At 55.8% G+C, this 18264-nt stretch overlaps 6 protein-coding genes across 6 annotated transcripts; 2 read left to right on the plus strand and 4 right to left on the minus strand.

Moving 5' to 3' along the window:
- Nucleotides 1-106: 106 nt before the first annotated feature.
- PLICBS_004749 (uncharacterized protein) lies at nt 107-937 on the minus strand (the record flags this gene model as incomplete). The annotated part of the gene is made up of 1 exon (XM_018325876.2): nt 107-937. One exon carries the CDS (start codon nt 935-937, stop codon nt 107-109), a length of 831 nt encoding a protein of 276 aa, XP_018175628.2.
- Nucleotides 938-1250: 313 nt separating this feature from the next.
- PLICBS_004750 (uncharacterized protein) lies at nt 1251-1712 on the minus strand (the record flags this gene model as incomplete). The annotated part of the gene is made up of 1 exon (XM_018325875.2): nt 1251-1712. One exon carries the CDS (start codon nt 1710-1712, stop codon nt 1251-1253), a length of 462 nt encoding a protein of 153 aa, XP_018175627.1.
- Nucleotides 1713-3042: 1330 nt separating this feature from the next.
- On the plus strand, nt 3043-4790 carry PLICBS_004751 (uncharacterized protein; the record flags this gene model as incomplete). The annotated part of the gene is made up of 3 exons (XM_018325874.2): nt 3043-3567; nt 3626-4009; nt 4071-4790. 3 exons carry the CDS (start codon nt 3043-3045, stop codon nt 4788-4790), a joined length of 1629 nt encoding a protein of 542 aa, XP_018175626.2.
- Nucleotides 4791-5275: 485 nt separating this feature from the next.
- PLICBS_004752 (uncharacterized protein) lies at nt 5276-6304 on the minus strand (the record flags this gene model as incomplete). The annotated part of the gene is made up of 1 exon (XM_018325873.2): nt 5276-6304. The coding sequence occupies one exon, from the start codon at nt 6302-6304 to the stop codon at nt 5276-5278; it is 1029 nt and encodes a 342-aa protein (XP_018175625.2).
- A 2551-nt stretch (nt 6305-8855) lies between these two features.
- On the plus strand, nt 8856-11219 carry PLICBS_004753 (uncharacterized protein; the record flags this gene model as incomplete). Its single annotated transcript, XM_065600583.1, has 2 exons — nt 8856-8870; nt 8928-11219. The coding sequence occupies 2 exons, from the start codon at nt 8856-8858 to the stop codon at nt 11217-11219; spliced, it is 2307 nt and encodes a 768-aa protein (XP_065456655.1).
- A 231-nt stretch (nt 11220-11450) lies between these two features.
- On the minus strand, nt 11451-12785 carry PLICBS_004754 (uncharacterized protein; the record flags this gene model as incomplete). The annotated part of the gene is made up of 1 exon (XM_018325872.2): nt 11451-12785. One exon carries the CDS (start codon nt 12783-12785, stop codon nt 11451-11453), a length of 1335 nt encoding a protein of 444 aa, XP_018175624.2.
- Nucleotides 12786-18264: the final 5479 nt, after the last annotated feature.

Here is an 18264-nt window from a genome sequence, read left to right on the forward strand (position 1 = left end):
GTCAACACAGTGCCTCCTCCAACCTCCACAATGTCACCTCGATTACACCGTATGATCTGATCGTCAGCAGCAACGCAGAATAAGATTGGAGTCATTATCGAGCTTTCTATGGAAGTCGGTTGCCCTGCCGCGTGGCCTGTCCGACAAGCGAGTTCGTGGTGTCATCGGCATACCTCTTGTACGCGGCAAGATAACGCTCGTCGGCACTCCAGGTCGCCTTGACGCTCTCACGATTCTCGACGGCATCCATCCACGTCTTCCAGCGGCCCCAGACGTTATCTCCGTCCTTCGGGATGCCCAATCCTCCGGGTTTGTAATGGTCGATGAGCCACAGGCGCTTCGCCCATGGCGCGAGGCTTATGTCCACGAGACTAATTTGGTCGCCCAGGAACCATGGCCCGGTCGGGTCCATCTGCTCGGTGAAGGCCCGGATATGGCCATGCAGCTCATCGCGAGCCTGCTCAATGCTATACGGCTTCTCGGGCGTGTGCTGCAGAAGCTTGTAGAACGCCGGGATGATGCGCGTGCTGATGTGGTCGATCCACAGTCGCGCCCGTGCCTTCTCGTACGGCTCCTTGGGAAGCAAAGAGGGCCCATGCTTCCCCTCATCCGCATAAGCCTCGTCGAGATACTCGGAGATGATGCTGCTCTCGAACAGCGGCTTCTGCTTCTGGCCACTTGCATCGACGGGCACCGCCAGCGTGGGGACCAGGCCGCGCGGGTTCATGGCAAGAAAGCTGGCCTCCTTGTTGTACGGATTGATCTCGACATACTGGTGCGGGATGCGCTTCTCCACCAGAACGATCCAGGAGCGCTGCACGAACGGGCAAAACCAACCGCCGTACAGTTTGAGCGGGTGGTTGGCGGCGTGGCGTGCGGCCAGTTCCGCCGCCGCCCCAGTTGTCTCAGGCGGAAGGGACGTGTCGACGTTGGGCATTTTGAGATGTCGTGGGAGTTTTCAAGGCAATAATGAGGATGGAAATGGAGACCTGGGTTGAGCGCAGACGCCAACAACGGGGACCGGTTGGGGACGCATGACGTGATGGCTGCATCGCGCACCAGTCGATTTGTAAGTCGAGCCCCTCGCCGGACTCCGAAGCCGCTTCATTCAACTGTTGACATCGACTTGCAACTCATTTTGCCAATAAATACAAACAAACATCGACTGTTTGACGCAATTCAGCCATCTGATCCCGGAACGCGAGCGACCCCCACCAAGAAGTCTGCGACCTCGTGAACAACAGCCAAGTTCAGTTCTTCTTGGCCTTTTCGGCCTTCTCCGCCTCGGCCTGGAGACGCAACTTCTCCAGCGCGAACAGCGCCCAGTTGAGCACCAGCTGCCCGACGAAAACCCACCCCTGCGGGCCCATCATCTTGCCGTTGTCCCATTCGGGTTCCGCCCACCATGAACCGGGATAGAAGACCGCGGTGATTCCAGAGGCCGCCGTCATGGAGCCCACGATGGCGGCTAGGAGGAGCGAGTCCTGCGCCGCGTCGGCAGTGGGCGTGCGACGGTGCAAGAGCCACGTCGCAGTGAGCGACGCCATGGCTCCGAACGACAGCGACTGTCCGTTGTGGAAGCGCGCGTGCGCCGGCCAGCGCGGGTTGAACACGTGTGTCTCGTTCCAGCTCTTGACGAAGACGAGGCCCGAGAAGAGCAGGTTGTTGGCGGCCATGAGGCTGCGCGGGATTGAGTCTCTCAGATGAGACATGGCGAAGTCAGCTTTTGCGATGAGAAAATGGATGCGATTGCTACAGGGTGACAGTTGCCCGGACCATTTGTGGCGACTGCCGACTATTTACATGCGCTGCCGAGCCACGATGCTTCGGCACTTCAGCCCTACCTGAGCTCAAGCTCTCCCGAGACACCAGGAAGACAGCTTCAGCCTCGAATCGTCTAGGCCAGTATTGGACGAGCTTGGGGTTCAGCTTCCTCCGACGAGCAGAGCGACAGCCGACGGTGGCGTTTGGCTCTCCGTCAAGTCACATGTCTGTCGCGACAGGACGACAGCCCTTCGAGCATGCCAGGTCAGCTTGACGCAATTGGTTGACAAGCGGAAAGAAAGGTGCAGACAAGCGTCTGGTTGCGAATGTATCAGCGTGTGGTTCACGGTGGCTTTGTCCATCTGTTCTGGTTCCCTGCATCCGGAAGACCATTAAGATACGCCCGTTGCGGCATGCCGCAGCCAATTAGCAGCAGGCCCGTCGCCGATTCAAGTAGCATACGCCTGCGATGTTTCTGGAACTAAGGGGACGTATTTGCTATGCAGCTAGTTTGATTCAGGTTGAGGGCCACTGTGCTTAAATGTCCGGTTGTCTGGCACCACAAGAGACGGGAACTCTCCCATTTCTGGCTCGTCGTACCGATGCATCGTCGCAGTAGTGGCTCTCAAAGACGGATTTCCGTCTGAGAGTCTCTTGAGGGGGTTCAACGGCCGGCCAAGCGGGTTTGTTGCAAACACGGGGCCGTCAACTCGACAGAGCTACTGCCAGTGCCCTCCGTCGAACACACCAGCCTCGTAGGGCTACAATGCCCCGATCTTACACATGTGCTGCACCTGCAGAGGACTTGTTCAGTTTTTCCTGCCCGCCTGTGCTTGGCCCTGCTGCAACGTTCAGTTGCCACGGGAGCCGGTGCGCGAACACACGCCGCCCGCCAGTCGGGGGGCGGCGTTTGCTACCTCTGCCAGTCACTCCAGAAGGTTCGGAGGCCGATTCACGGGTCACTGCTGTCTCGCACCCTGTCTGCTGGCGGCGGCCCCGGCCAGGTGTCGCCGGGCCAAAACGTTGCTTCTGCGGCTTGTTCACCAGGCGAGTCACACCTCCATCAATCTGGCCTGCACGCGTGGCCTCAGGCTCGTTCTTTCCTTCAACACCCTCGCTACACTCACTCTCCTTCACCACAACACCACTCGCTCAGGCGCACAACACGCACGCGGTGCCGGGTCATTGCGGTCTGGCAAAGCCTTTGTCTGCGTTGAGGTATCCCTCATTCACGCACAACTTCAAGGTTAGCGCCCACCGGCGACAACTTGGCTCAGTATGACGTTTGACCTCGAGCCCAAGGTGGACATGACCAAGCTCCTGTCGCACCTGGAGCTCCTCGAGGGCGACGATCCCACGAAGGATCCAAACGAGGTGAAGAGCGCCCCCATCTTCACCGAAGTGGTTCGTGGCCATGCAGCAGATCTGCCGTCCAACCCGTTCACCCAGTACGGGCTCCTCGGCGGCGACGCGACCAAAATGTCCAGCCTCATGTACACCAACAGTCTCGTGTCTGCGGAGCATGACCCGAGAATTTACCAAAACATCACCGCGCCTTCAAGCGTCTTCATCTGTGGCAGTCAGGGCTCCGGAAAAAGCCACACGCTGAGCTGCATGCTCGAGAACTGCCTGCTTCCATCCGCGGCAAACAGTCTTCCTCGGCCTCTCACAGGTATCGTCTTTCATTACGACTATTTCACGTCGGATGCGGGCGGCTCGCCGTGCGAAGCGGCGTACCTGTCATCGCATCCAGCGGTCAAGGTGCGCGTGCTGTGCCCACCGACAAACATTGTCCAGATCCGAGTGAGTCCCTTCTCCGTCTCCGCCGATTGTTGTCGAAACCAATCTGACATTGTCCCAGAGAATCTACAGCAAAATCCCCAACGTCAAGGTTGAAGGACTGCGCTTCGATGAAGCTGACCTCAACACGAAGCGAATGCTCGACTTGATGGCCGTGAGCTCTATCCACGGCGGTGGCATGCCGCTGTACCTCCATGTGGTCACACGTATACTGCGTCAACTTCGGATCGCCCAACAGAATGCCAACTCGACATTTAACTACGGCGCCTTCAAGCATTTTCTCGAAGCCGAGGACTTGACGCCAGGCCAGTGGTGTCCTTTGCAGCAGCGACTGGACACTCTCGAAAGCTTCATGGCGAGCGAGCAGGTGTCTGGCGGTCCTGGCGGAGGAAAGAAGAAGAAGGCAGTGGTCTCGGTTCGGCGAGGCACTGACTGGACTCCAAGGGTGCGTCCTCATACAATTCTAAAGCGAGATCTGGATTTTCCTAACAAATCTGTCCACACAGGCCGGACAGCTGACAATCGTCGACTTATCATGCCCATGCGTCACGGCGGAAGCAGCTTGTGCCTTATTCAACATCTGCCTCAGCCTTTTCCTGGAGCAAGCATCGACCATTGGTCGTGTCGTCGCGCTCGACGAGGCGCACAAATACATGACGGACTCGGCAGAGTGCGAGACGCTCACGCAGGCGCTGCTTACGACGATCCGTCTTCAGCGCCATCAAGCGGCCCGAGTCATCATCTCGACCCAGGAGCCCACAATCTCCCCAAAACTCCTAGACCTGTGCTCGGTGACGATAGTGCACCGATTCACGTCTCCGGACTGGCTTCGCGCGCTGAAGGGACACTTGGCTGGCGCAACGGCGCTGAACAAAGGCCGTAGCGGCGTCAAGGCTTACGAAACGAATCTTCTCGATGATTCCCCAGCGCACGCGGGCGCCGAGATGCAGTTGTTTTCGCAGATCGTATCTCTGCGCACCGGCGAAGCGCTTCTCTTCGCGCCCAGCGCTGTCGTTGGTGTCTGCAAGTACACCATTGAATCCTCCACCACCGACACTGGATCGAACGAACAGAAGAGCGAGGACTCGCACGAGACAGCCGTCGAACCCGAGGAGGGCGTTTCGAAGACTGTCACCGAGCTGTTGCGACTCGAGCATGGCTTCATGAAGATCCGCGTTCGCAAGCGCATCACTCAGGATGGAGGCCGCAGCGTGATGGCGAGTTGAGCGGGACTGAAATTCGGTACGGAGGCTCGTGGACGGAGATGGTCTTGTTGCCTTGGCCCTAGATGGAGACGCGAGGATGAACGGTCAAACGTAGAGTACAGAGCTGAGTCGTAGATGCGAACTGTTCACATGATTGTAAGATTAGGCTCGAGGAGCAATCGAAGCCCAGACAGATGACTGAGAGATTCGACAAATTGCTCGCCACTCGGCACTGTTCACTCTCGACAAGGAGATGGCCCATTGACTGTTCCTGTGAGCTCTCGGTCGTCCGAGTCCGCCTGACATATTCCATTGTCTTCAGGAAGCAGCGCCGGCCAAGAGACCTAATGAGGTATGATCAGCTTCACCCTGTGCCAGCGAACTCCGAGTTTAGACGTACCCGTCAAAGAAAAAACCGCCCAGACGACACCGGTGCTCATGAGCTTCGGCGGACAAAACCTTTGCGTGTAAGTCAGCCTGCTTCGCACAGCATATCGGGCCATGACTTACAGAACACCGCTCATCTCGAGAAATCTCGTCCAGTACGCAAACTGCACCAGAGTCACATACCCCAGCACGATGCCGCCGACAATGGCGCTCGCCCAGCGCTTCAGCACCGTCTGTCTCTTCCTGTGCTTGACGCCAACCCTTGCCGTCCCATCGCGACGCACACTCACGCCCCAATGCCTTCCTGTCTCGTATCTCCTCCCCTCGGCCGGAAACGCCTCCCCGTAGCGCTTGTGGAAGGGTATCAGGGCGATCATGCACAGCAGCAGCAGCCCCGGCGCGCTGGCCACGAAGCTGACGTGGTCGGAGATGAACTCGCGCGGCTTGCTTGCCCCCGGCAGGCGGTGCCACGTCACGCCCGTGAAGATGGCCGATATGATGAGCAGGAGCATTTCGGACAGGGACGTGGCGATCCAGGCGTCCGCGTAGGGGAACTCGACGCGCTCGTCGAGCTTGCGCTGGATGATGGTCGTGCCGTCCCAGTCGCGCGGCCGGCGCACGCGCACGACGGTGCGCAGCAGGGCGAGCACGATGAAGTGGAACCGCGGGCGCGTCATGAGCACGGTGAAGATGTGCAGCATGTTGAGGTGTCCGTACCCGGGCGTGTTGCCGATGAGGCCCGCGCCCACGGCGTTGGCGAGGAGCTGGCATGCGACGGTGACGGTCCAGGCCAGCCAGACGGAGTTTTTGGCTCGACGGCCGAGGAACCCGCGGGAAATGTAATGGACGAAGGGTCGGTACGCTACCAGCGGCGTGAGGAGCGTGACGACGGCCTCTGTCACGCCGAACCAGGTGAGTATCTGTGAGCCATTCGGACAGGTGGTGTCCGTGATGTTTTGAGGCGATACTATCCACTCGAACGGAATCGGCGGGAGGTCAGAAGTTGGGATGCCGCCGTAAAGGCCCGTGTTGATGCCCAGGTACGGCGCGATGGACGGGCTGTCTAGCGAGGAGAGGTTGCCAGCAGGAAACGCGCCCGCGGGACGGGCATTGTCGTCACGGCCGGGCCGGGAGAAGAGAACCCCCATGGTGGCCTCGAATCAAGCGCCAGGGTTTGGGCGTCCACGGCGCGCGAAATTGTTGATGACAAGTCCATGATGGGGGAACCTGCAGATGATGGCGGTTTTGTTCCAGTGTCCTAACTAGTCGGGCTCGGACACCTGCGTCGCTCCGCGCGGCGGGCATTGCCCAAAACAGCGTAGGACTCGGGCTGAGAGGACCCCTGAGGCCCTGGTCGGCGTCTGGCTGGCTGGCCGTTGCATTTCTTGGCCGCGTGGTGTAAGCCCTAGCGTTGGGGCATCGAGCGCGAGAGGCCGAGGGGTGACATTGAAGCTCGGATTCGCCCCACCTGGATCTGATGACAGGTCACAGCACCGCACTAGTCTGAAGTTCTGAACGTGAGTGTCGAATGCTTGCGCAGCTCCTGTGGGCTGGGACAAATGTCGGCACAAGAGAGCCGCACGGCATTGAAGCTGAGACTGACGTGGGCTCGGAGATGGCAAGGTGGGCGGGCTGTGTCGCCGACGGCGAATTTGTACACATCTTTGATATATCGCCATCGGCCGCGGAGATTGTTGTGTCTTGCGAACAAGGATTTATGGTGAGGGGTTCCAAGCATGCATGAATTCAATGACTCGATGCACGGATACCAGTAAAGATTGATTTCTAGGAGGCATCTCACATGGGAAATACAGTGAAAGATCGTAGGATTCGTTCAAATAAACTGCTACATCGCTAGGCGGCCGGACACATGCATGAGCTCAAGACGGGTTCAAGACTCCTTTATACAGAGTGGTCCAGACGAACTCCAGAATCATAAGTTGACACAAGGTCCGCAGGGACGGGACCATTTGCTGTGAGATTTACAGGCTCCAATGAGTATTGTTATGTCAATGCGTCGCAAGAGGAGCTGCAAGGACAACCCTTGTTCCACTTCTTGTGTCTGTCGCCCATCAAATGGAAGAACAGAACCTCAACGCAGAGCCCTGCTCACTGCGTTACGTGTAGCAAAAGTGAAGTGAAGGGGCGGAAAGTGAAAATGCATTCATTTGTTAGCGTTGCCAAGGCGCACGCATTTATACGTAGGCAGTTGAGCACAGGCAGCAACGATGACTCGCCTCACTTGCATGCCGATCTTTTTTTTTCGCATGCCCTTGTCCTTGTTCTTGTCAAAATTGATTTCCGCAGATGACGACGATTATCGTCCCTTGTAGTCAAAGCTAATGCTACATCATACGTTCTTTGATCAATTTGCATAACATGTCATGTCGTGATGGATTGAAGGGACTCTGTCCTTTCACAGCATGTCGTGGATAGCTCCGACCGCTTTGTCGAGAAAAAAGACAACTCTCTCGCCATTGAGGTCCCCGCTTCCAGAGACTACTGCCTAGTGCAATGAAAAGTTGGACACGCTAATTAGCATGAATCGCTGCTCTGTGCATGCCCATTCCATGTCACTCGGAAATGCAGGGCCTGGATACGTCTTGTCGCATAGACGTGTTGTCAGTCAATGGCACATGCTACTCCCGTCGAGATATGACTCTGTACAGGTGGAAGAGTCATCATGCGATGCCTTGAAAGAACTTAGCGTCACATCAACAGAAGCGGTTTCATGAAAGCCCAGAATTTGTCAATGCACTCGCGACCATGCCGTGATTGCAGCATGATTTCGGAGGACGGGGACCGGGTCCCTAGTCCCTCACAACAGTCAAATCAGATGCGTGTCGGTGTTGGCTGGAGACTGTGAGATGGATGCTTCACGTTGTTAGACATATCCTGGATCACTTTAACTTACCTCGTATCGGGTGGAGCAAGAAACTTCCGAGTTTTCAAGGCCTTCCGATAACTCTTCCAGCAACGGCAAAAAGATATATGGTGAGACTCCAGACCGTCGCGGGAATTTAATGGAAGCTGTCGACACAAGACAAAAAGCCCTCCGGCTGCATGTGCCCCGGTCCTCTACATATTGTCTGCTGTTTTCAAAGGCTCCCGAGATAGGGCGTCACAAGATTACCGAGTCTCTGTTCGCAGCACAACATGCTCTATCCTGTCTTTCTTCTGTGGTGGCTTCATGTCGCCCCCACAGTCACTTGGTCTGCCCACGCAGCAACTGACGCCACAGAGGCGACCGCAGCGACAAACAAACAACTTTCCAATGATGCCTTCATTATCGAATGTTCCAATAAGCCATGTACTAAAATCGTCGGCGATCGAGTCCAAGCCGCTGGTGGTACGGTGCGCCGCAACTTTGACTCCCCCATTTTTACGGGGCTCTCGGCACAGCTCCCTCACACTGTAAACAAAAAGGAACAGAGGTCAATTCTGAGGCACACGGACGGAGTTATCGGGATGTGGATGCTGGAGTCAAATCAGCGTGACACCAAAGCCAGGAGTAAGAGGCAGTTGAGGACTGGTATTCCCAAGGTGCGAACGGAGACGGCCGAGTCCGACGACATGCAGTCCCCGGGCCTCAATCTCAGCGCCCACATACTTGACATTTCACCCCAATGGAGCCATGTTCAAACACAAATTGACAAACTTCGAGCTGAGGGCCTTCGAGGAAGCGACATCACGATTGCGATGATCGACACGGGGGTAAGCCACTGCCCCGGACTTGGCAATTTGGTGTTGTGACTAAGATGACTCTGTCAGGTAGACTACAGGCATCCAGCACTAGGCGGCTGTTTTGGTGAAGGCTGTCATGTTGCATTTGGACTTAACCTACTCGATGACGGAGAAAGTGGCGACCCCAAAGACTGCACCCCAGAGCGGCACGGTACCACCGTTGGAGGCATCCTCGGCGGTTATCACAAGGAAGGCGGCTTCGTTGGTGTAGCCCCTAACGCGACGCTCGGGGCATACCGCGTGGTAGGATGCGACAGCTTGGGTGAGGAAGACGACATGCTTGCCGGGTGGCTGAAGGCCTACGAGGACGGAGCACAGATCATCACGTCATCCGCTGGCTTGCAGACGCAGAATTGGGTAGATCGTCCCCTTGCACTGGTTGCCTCCCGTATCGCTTCCAAAGGAGTGCCTTGCATTGTCGGCCTCGGCAACGAACGATGGAAAGGGCTATTCCACGCCACTAATCCATCCACAGGACTCGGCGTCATTTCTGTCAACTCTTTTGGACGCCGGACCACAAACTTTGACCAACGAGGGACCTATTCGACTGGAAATGGCAACCATACTACAGAGTTTGCCTTTGGGCTGAAAGAAGGCGCAAGTTTGGGCTGGGACACCGCGGAGCGGACTGTCCACGATGTTGACGCGGACTTTGGCGACAAGCCTGACGATACTGGCGACCATGTGACAGCAACAGCCAAGCCGTATGATCCAGGAAATCCGTGTCGTCCGAGTCCGGGCAACGATAGTCAGTCCCAAGACCTGATTGGACGCGTCGCGTTGATCCGACACACACCCGGGACCAACAAATGCGGTTTCGTGGATCGAGTCCGCAATGCTGTGGCGCGCGGTGCGAAGCACATCCTTGCCTGGGAAGAGGGAGATGACCCGCGGCTGTTACTGAACGCTCGTGACGCAAAGACCGTTGGAGCCACCGACACAGTTGGCATCACCACCTCAGCTGTGGGCAAACAAATGGCCCAGGCCCTTGCCGCCGGCAAACAGGTGACGATGAGGAGAACCAGCTACGCGCACATCGAAGGTGGCGATATTGGAAGACTCTCGGCCTTCGGCCCAACCTGGAGCCTCGATATAAAGCCCAGCATTGGCGCTCCAGGAGAGAGGATTTATGTGCTGACAGAGGACGGGGGCTACGCCTTGGGCAGTGGCACCTCATTTGCCGCGCCCCTCGTGGCCGGAGTGGTCGCTCTCATCGGCGAAGCTCGAGGTTCCTTTGATCCGTCGCTTATAGAAAGCCTTCTGATAACTACCGCCACACCGCAGGCCGACAGCCACGGCTTCCTCTCCGTTGCCCAGCAGGGCGGCGGTTTGCTACGGGCATGGGACGCAGCTCATGCCACGACTCTAATTAGCCCTGCTGGACTGGCCTTTAACGACACCGACCACCGGGTCCAATCAATTAGTCTCGAGATTACCAATTCGGGAAGGTCTGTGGTGTCTTATCGACTGTCCAACATGGCAGCCACCACGCTCTACACCCTGACCGAAGACCTGAAGCTAGCGGAGTTCGACGTCAAGGTTGCCCAAGCTGTGGCCGAAATACGATTGAACAGAGACTCTCTCACACTACAGCCTGGCCAGGCCGCTTCCGTCGAAGTGTCAGCGGTTGATCCGCAAGGGTTAGATCTGGCGCGTTTACCTCTTTGGTCTGGCTGGATAGCCATCAGTGGTTCTGATGGCAAGAACCTCACGGTCCCATACCTTGGCCTCGCTGGGTCTCTTCGCTCCGCTTCCATGATCAGCCAAAAGCCTATGCGTATAAGCTATGAGGAGTCTTCACACTCTACCCTTGCTGACTTCAAGCAACTTGTATTCCCAGACCCACCAACGGCAAACCTCCCTGGTAAGTCACGCACCAAGGAGGACTGGGGCATGCGGCATCTACCAAGCATCTGGATACGTTTTGACCTTGCTCTGGACACGACTGAGCTTCTCCTCGTCCTCGTGGCCACAGACAAACCTGGAGAGACAAATACAACTCGCGCAGATGGAGACGTCGCGGTGAAGCCCCACATTCAGGGCAGCGCGATCATCGACCGGCTCCCCGGTTACCCAAAGTACTTGGTGCAGCGAGGCTCCTTGAAGGTCGAATGGAGTGGACTGCTGGCCTCCGGCCAGTATGCACAGCCGGGCACATACAAGATCGTCGCCCAAGCGTTATCAGTTATGGGCGACGCTTCGAACTCATCCCACTGGGACACCGTCCATTCAACTACGTTTTCCATCTTCTATGAGCATAATGTTGTCAGTGTGGAGGAAGACTTCTGGGCCAACTATCAATCTGAAGGAACTACGTAGACATATACTCCAATACATGTTGGCGGGCTGGACACATGCACCTTGCAGCTCCCCCTCGATCTTTCATCTCCACGAGCACCCGAGTCGAGCACTATACATTTATAACACACTCTGGCGCCTCTCCTTTTCCGTACCATACCCAGGCCGCAAAGAAGAAAATAGGGCTCGGACTCGGGGACATGGCGCGCATCAGGTAGGCCCCCTGGTCTAGCGACACGTCTCATCCCATGCTCATTTCCCACTCTTGACTTCGCGAAGAACGCGAACAATTTCCTGGGCCACACGCTCGCCCGACTGTATGGCACCTTCGAAATATCCAGGGTGGTCCGGCGACGTCTCTGTCCCTGCCCAGTGTAAATTGCCAATCGGCTCATGAGGCATGGGCAAAATACCCTCTGTAGTGCCAGCGACCGGGAATGCCATGTAGCCGCCGCCACAGTGCTCGTCCAAATGCCAGGACTTGTCGTGCCAATCCAAGGGCTGTAGCACGCGGCGGCCCAGATGTGGCACAAGCCGAGACAGGAGAAATTCCCGTCGCTCATCAGCGCTCAGGTTGTCGAGTTGGTGCGCAGGGGAACCGGGCACCAAGATGCACAGATGGCCCGGCCCTCCAGGTGAGGTAGAGTCAAAAACACCGAAAGCCGGGTCATCGAGCATCAGGATTTCGCCGCCTAATCCCTCGCGCCAGAAAGGCTCCTCATAAATAGCAAAGGCTTTGTAGACGATGCCCATGCGGGTGTTTCGTTGGACCGCCAGACGTTCAGCGGGCAATGCAGGCTCGAAGGTGATGCTCTTCCACATGGGTGGCGGGACTGTGACGATGACCTTGCTGGCGTGGAACTGCCTCCCTGACGCTGTTCCTACCTTGACTCCCTTGCTTCCAACCCGTGACACACTCGTCACGGGCGTGTTCGTTATCACCTTGCGGGAGAGCTCCCCGGCCAGCATAGACGTAGCGATGCCCGTGGATTCCACAATCAGGCTGTCTTGCGCTCCGCCCGCGGTGCCCATCATGTCTATCAGCCCGCCGCATAGGGGAATACTTTTGGCGTAGCTGTACATAGAGAAGTTGGCCAGATCGGCGGTGGACGTGACAGCGACCAGGAGGCGGAGGAGTTGGCGTGCGAGTTGCGTTGGGGCCATGGTTTCAATGGCCTTGTCCACGGTGAGCGAGACCCAGCTTTGCGGAACGTAGACCTTGCTCATGACTTCGAAGATGGCAAGATAGAAAAGCGACAGAAGTGCCGACGGCGAAAAGATGGACACGGTGCGACGGTCGCGTACAATCAGCGGCAAGCCGCGCGTGAAGGTCTTGTAAATGGTGCCGCCGGCCTTCTCAACCAGGGCAGTGAAGCGGTCATGGCCGTGTCCAATCCATTGGCCTCCGAGGTCAATGTGCGACCCGAGCTTGGTGGTGGTTGATTTGGAGCGGCCGCCGATGGTTGGGCATGCCTCGAGCACGATGACGTCGATGCCCTGGCGCTGTAGCTCGGAGGCGGCTGTGAGGCCCGACAATCCAGCGCCAATCACAATCACCTGTGCATGGTCGTCGTTGTCCTGAGCCATGGTCTGATTTAAGAGCTTACGACTGAATGATGCGATGGGCAATGGCGACGATGATGAAGGTGCGATGATGATGGATTGATGTGAAGCTTGGCCGTTCGTGCGGCGTGCCGGGAAATACCATACGGAAGCGGCGACGGAGGGATTATAAGCACAATTCGTGGCGCACTCCTCAATCCGCCCCGGATCCGGTAGCCCAGCATCAGTCCCGAGCCGCTCCGGGGTCCGCTCCGGGCCCGCCTCAGGTCCGCTGCAGGTCCGCCCCAAGTCTCAGTGTACTGCCCGGACCCGGATTCCGCGGGCCCACCGGAGGGTTGGCTCAAAGTGTGCTTCGACAGATTCAGTTGCATTCAATGTTGTTGATCCAAACCGTGCCAAATGTGACTTACTGCAACTTGAAGGATCAATCAACCACCAGACAGCACCGAAAATGCCATGACGTTTCTCCAAGATCAAAAATACATTAAGTCATAAATTAATTGCATGGGCCAAAAGTTCCCTCAGGCGGAGCGACACGGACCCTAATCACCCTACACCCATAGCCTGAGCCGTCGAGAACATACACGCCAACGCCCTTTGTAACTTTGAAGCTTCGTGAAGGTGACGAACATTGACCTCATCGCTGACGACGTAACACACACTTCATGCACATTCCGTTGCGGCCAAGTCCTCTCAACACACAGTCCTCTGCTGTGACTGGAGGCTACGCCGTCAACTGTCAGTCAAAGGCTCAGCTCTCGAGGCAGGTTTCGATGCATCGGTCGCACAGAATGCAATCGCGGCGCCGAACAGCCTTCCTGCACCCACAGAAGCACCTGCAGGGCTTGTCAGCGCAGGTAATGGGCTGTCCGTCCCAGCCCTGGGAGCTAGGCGCTACATCCACAGAGACCTTAGGGCCTCGCAGAGCGGGAGAGCTGGGTTGATGTGTAGCACCACGCTGGGAGGACCCAGAGCAGGGGTCCGCGGATCGCATGTTGGGAGACATTTGAGCGTCTTTACAAACGAGTTTGTGTCTTGCCGAGGTCAAAACCGTTGTTCTTTCGAGTTAGGCGTATCGAGAATGTGCAGTTGGACTACGTTGACGTGTGAGCTAGTGGGGAGGAATCGAGAACTGGCGCTTGCTTCAAAGGTCTTCCCAATATTTATATTTACTGCCAGTAGACTGAGGCCTGAAGTCTGTGAACCAGTGTTTGTGCCCGTCTCCGTCGCTGATAAGAGCCGTGACATGCGAGTTCTCAAATTCGACCTCGTCGCATATCGCTGCTGTTAGCACTGAGAGCCTACTGAAACAAGCTGTTACGAGCAAGGCCTTTGGACATGATATGTCCCTGTCTGTAAGTTCTCGTCCTACTGAAAGAGCGGTCAGTTGCCAAGCAATGTTGCGACGAAATGAATAACCGTCTTCTTGACGGAGCAGGCAGTGATTCCAGGCACTTATCACGTCGCACCTACGATTCGGAGCGAGAAAGTTGCGCTCTAGACGCGCGATGCTATGGTTCTGGAGCTCAGAGGACTGGGGTGTCTGTCTCGGTCATCACCTGCAACCAGCCCTACGTCCATTCGTTGTTGCTACGGGGTGTGGCATCTGTCTGGTTGCAACTCCGTCTAGACAATAGCTGCACTCACCACAGTTCATACCGGGCTGTGGCTTCCGAAGCGTGGTGACCATACCCCACGCCATCCAGGCCACATGCAGGGAATGGCGGAGCTTGGCACAGCGGATTTAGCTCCGATTCCCATGTGCTCTAATTGCACTGATCTTGCCTACTTCCCTTGGGTGCGCTGCGTTGATGAAATGTATTGTCTTCACTATTAGCACGAGTGGCAATTGAGGCGAAGATGCCGCCAACAATGACAGGCCGTTCTGTAAGTGTGGACACCAAACTGGTCCCTAGTCTACACTTGATTATGGTCGGTCGGTCGCACCAGTACCATGACACCGGAATGACGCTGCGACCTTAAGCTAAATTGCGACCCCATCACGCCTACATGTACGAGCGAACGCGAGTTGAGCCAATGCGGGGGCAGGAGTCTGGACTCGCTCGGCAACGATAGTCAGCGAAGCGGCGACAACGGAGCATTCGTCCTGCCAAGCACGCCCTCCAGGCCCATTAAAACAGTAACGCTCTCCCTCGGCCACCGACTCGCAAACAAGTTCCTCCACTGCACGACCGCATCTGCACGGCAAGAAGAATGGCCTTGACGAACAAGCGCGGACTCAGCGTCCACATATCTCTTTTCATCGCGCCAGAGAACGTGCCGAAATTCTTCGAGGCGTTCAAGCCAGTCTTTGAGAAAACAGTGGCTGAGCCCGAGTGTCTCTTCATTGAGGCATACCAAGCAAGCGATGACCCGGGGCACATTCGTCTCGTCGAGAATTGGCACGTATCAAGCTCTGCTACAGCTGCGTCGAAAATTTGTGAGCTAATGCTTCAGTAGGGATGCTTCAGTAGACTTTCTGCAGGTACTTCCGCCCTTCGGCGAGACCTTGTGTCATGGCGCGGCTAATATTGCGTTAACAGGCAAGATCTGGTAGGGATGAGTTCAAGGAGTACTTCGCTTTCATAGAGACCCTTTTTGTGAAGCCGCGTCGGATCGAGGTATTCAATCGCCTGGAGGGCTTCTACGCCGCTCAAGAGTAGCAGAGTGATTGAACGCAGAATGGAATGGCGCTTATCTTACAAGATTACAATTACAAGATCCTCGGGTTATAGCCCATGTTTTTGTTTCAAGTATTCAAGATGACTGCCTGAGCACAGCAACCTATCGGCTCTACAGTCATAGGGTCGCGGAGGCAAGCGACATCGAAACTGCCTGATGACGGATGTTGAATTCATGCCACATGTAGGCTAACCTTCCCCAATTGCTCACTACCTAGAACTCTCGGCCGTCATTTTCAGCGTACCCGCAGTGCCCCTCTACTGAGCATCTGACGATCGTTGACCGAATGTCAGCTACGAATTGCTGTCTGCATCGTCAATATATGGAATGAAGACGGTAGACACATATACATGGGTAGAAAGCTGCTCCGTCTACTTACGAGGGCAGACAACTTCGTTGTGAAGGGTATAGCATGTGTTGACATCACCGGGGATGCTCTTGTCAGGGCACTAGTCGCCGGGTTAGTACCCCTTTTCTCGTCATAACACACAGTTCCCTGTCATACCCGGCCAACATCGCAGCCCCTGAGTTGTTCCTGTCAGTATACTTGATGACAGAAATAGGACAACGTCCAGTGACTGAAGCTCAACATACATGATTGCGTTTTCGAAGAAGCAGCTGCCATCTCTGCAGACCTAACCCTGTTCAACGTCACGGTACCAAGAATACGAGAAGGCTTGCTCACTCCACCCATCAAATTGCCTTCTCCGCGCTCAGCAACTTTGCGCCCCATCGTTTCTTCCACGGGCCAAGCAGCAACGCCACCAGCGATGACAAGAATTGCTGCTAGCTCGGTAAACTTCATGATTTCGGATCTGAGAGCTGTCGAGATAATGATGCTTTATTCAGCTTGCGGCAGTTTGCAATGCTGTCTGCGTGAAGAGCAACGTGCTTTATATACATCCGGTGAGGTATAATGCAAAATTACACATATACAACGCAACTCCACGCATGGCTCTGCAATGGGAGTCATAAGCACAAGTTAACACAGGTAAGCATACAAGTTGGGATTATTTTCAAGGCATATTGCCGGCATCAAATGAAAAGCTGTAAAGGCAAGGCTTGCTGCTAAATGAGACTTACGTCGGATATCTCTCGGCAACATGAACCAACAGACTCACCGCTTTCCTCATAATACGGGTGGTTTGTGTTGGTGTTGAAAGTACCCGAAAGCCGGTGGGGCTCCATAACAGTCAGAGGTGCATTTGAATCAAGAATCGAAACGGGAAACACTTCATGCTCGTTGCTCTCCATCAACGCGCCTTGGCAGGGCGAGGACCTGGGGCCGGGCGATCGGTGCATCGCATTGAACCAACGACTGTCGCAAACGGTGAGCATTGAGCACGGTGAGCCCCACGAAGTTCCCATAATATCTCCGTTCCATTTCCCAGACTTGAAAGGCCCGAGACGTTAGCTAACATGATTTGTTTTCGCCGCACCAATGGCAGATTTGCTCACAGGGATTCGTGGTATCTACACCATTGGCATTCGGACATCAACTCACGATCTGCTGTTAAACCCGACAGCCGATGGCACAACGTATCAATTCTAAGGCATTGCTATGACAATTGCGTCATTATTTAAAGCACGTCGTAGCATTAATCGAGTCCAACGTCCTGCACGTCACGTTGTTGTCACCTGATGTACTACCCTTCGAAACCTTTTACTCATGTGCGTCCAGGCGATATACAGGTCCAGCATATAACATGTGCCTGCCTGGCCCCTCTGCGACTGCTCTCAAGTGGATTCCAAGTCCTCATGAGCTCACAGCTCATCCGCGGAGGTCCAAGTCAACGGCAGCATGCATGCCACTTCTCTGCAAATAATTTTCCTCGTGAGCCTTTTAGGGTCTTTTGCAGCAGCCACTCATCACGACACGGACCGCACAGTACATCATGCGAGAGCTATTGGAAAAGAGGACCTAAAGTACGGGATACACTGCCCAGAGGGGCCGCCGAATCCAAGCTGCTTGGCAAGCGGATTCTGCATTCAGGTGGCGTATCGCATAAACACCGACGACGGAGCAGTGACGGCGGAAGTCGCCGCCGCCTGCAAGGCCGCGTGCAACTGTAAAGCGTGAGCGCTCGGCAATCTCGATTGACGATGTTCACGTCTCTAATAAGCACATGGTCAAGTTCTGTCGACAGGGCGCACAAAAAGACAAGCAAGGGCTGCGAGAAGACGAAGAGTATACAGAGAGCCAAGCCTTGTTTCAATTGTGACATGGACACAATCACCGTGGCATTGTGAGTCATGGCACACAGTTGAGTTGACTGTTCCAACTGGCCATGATCAAAGTGGCATGGTGAGAGTGCTGATGTCACCAAGGCGTAGGCCTAGCTGTCCGGAAGGGATCTGGGGTACGTCTTACTCGTGACGCTCACCGGCAACGACATGTATGGGGGCAGAGTCCACGTCAAGACTATTGGAACGCACAAGTATGTAAGAAGTCTCGTATTCAGTGTTAGTTACAATCGCATGGCCCTCTTGAGATACAGCGCCATGCTGCAACATGTCCGTGATGTCCACCCAGCCGCGAGACTATCCACATCACCTTAAGAGCCAGTCGGCGAGAAGTGCCCGTTCGAGTAGCAGTAATCGCACAAATTCGTGTCCCGCCGGCGCACAGAACGCTTGCAGTCACAGGTAATGCACTTGCACGGGGGGTTGGAGTGCGTGATGATTCCCCCGGAGCATGAGCTCGGTCCAGCGGCGCATGCGGTGAACGGGCTGGGCAGCTCGACGTCTTCGGTATGTTGACGCGCAGATGCACTGCCCGACGCGGCGGGGATGCGTACGGGTTTGGGTGTCATGATAGCTA

Source organism: Purpureocillium lilacinum, assembly GCF_023168085.1.
Source record: "Purpureocillium lilacinum CBS 284.36 DNA, scaffold_3, whole genome shotgun sequence".
NCBI lineage: Eukaryota > Fungi > Ascomycota > Sordariomycetes > Hypocreales > Ophiocordycipitaceae > Purpureocillium > Purpureocillium lilacinum.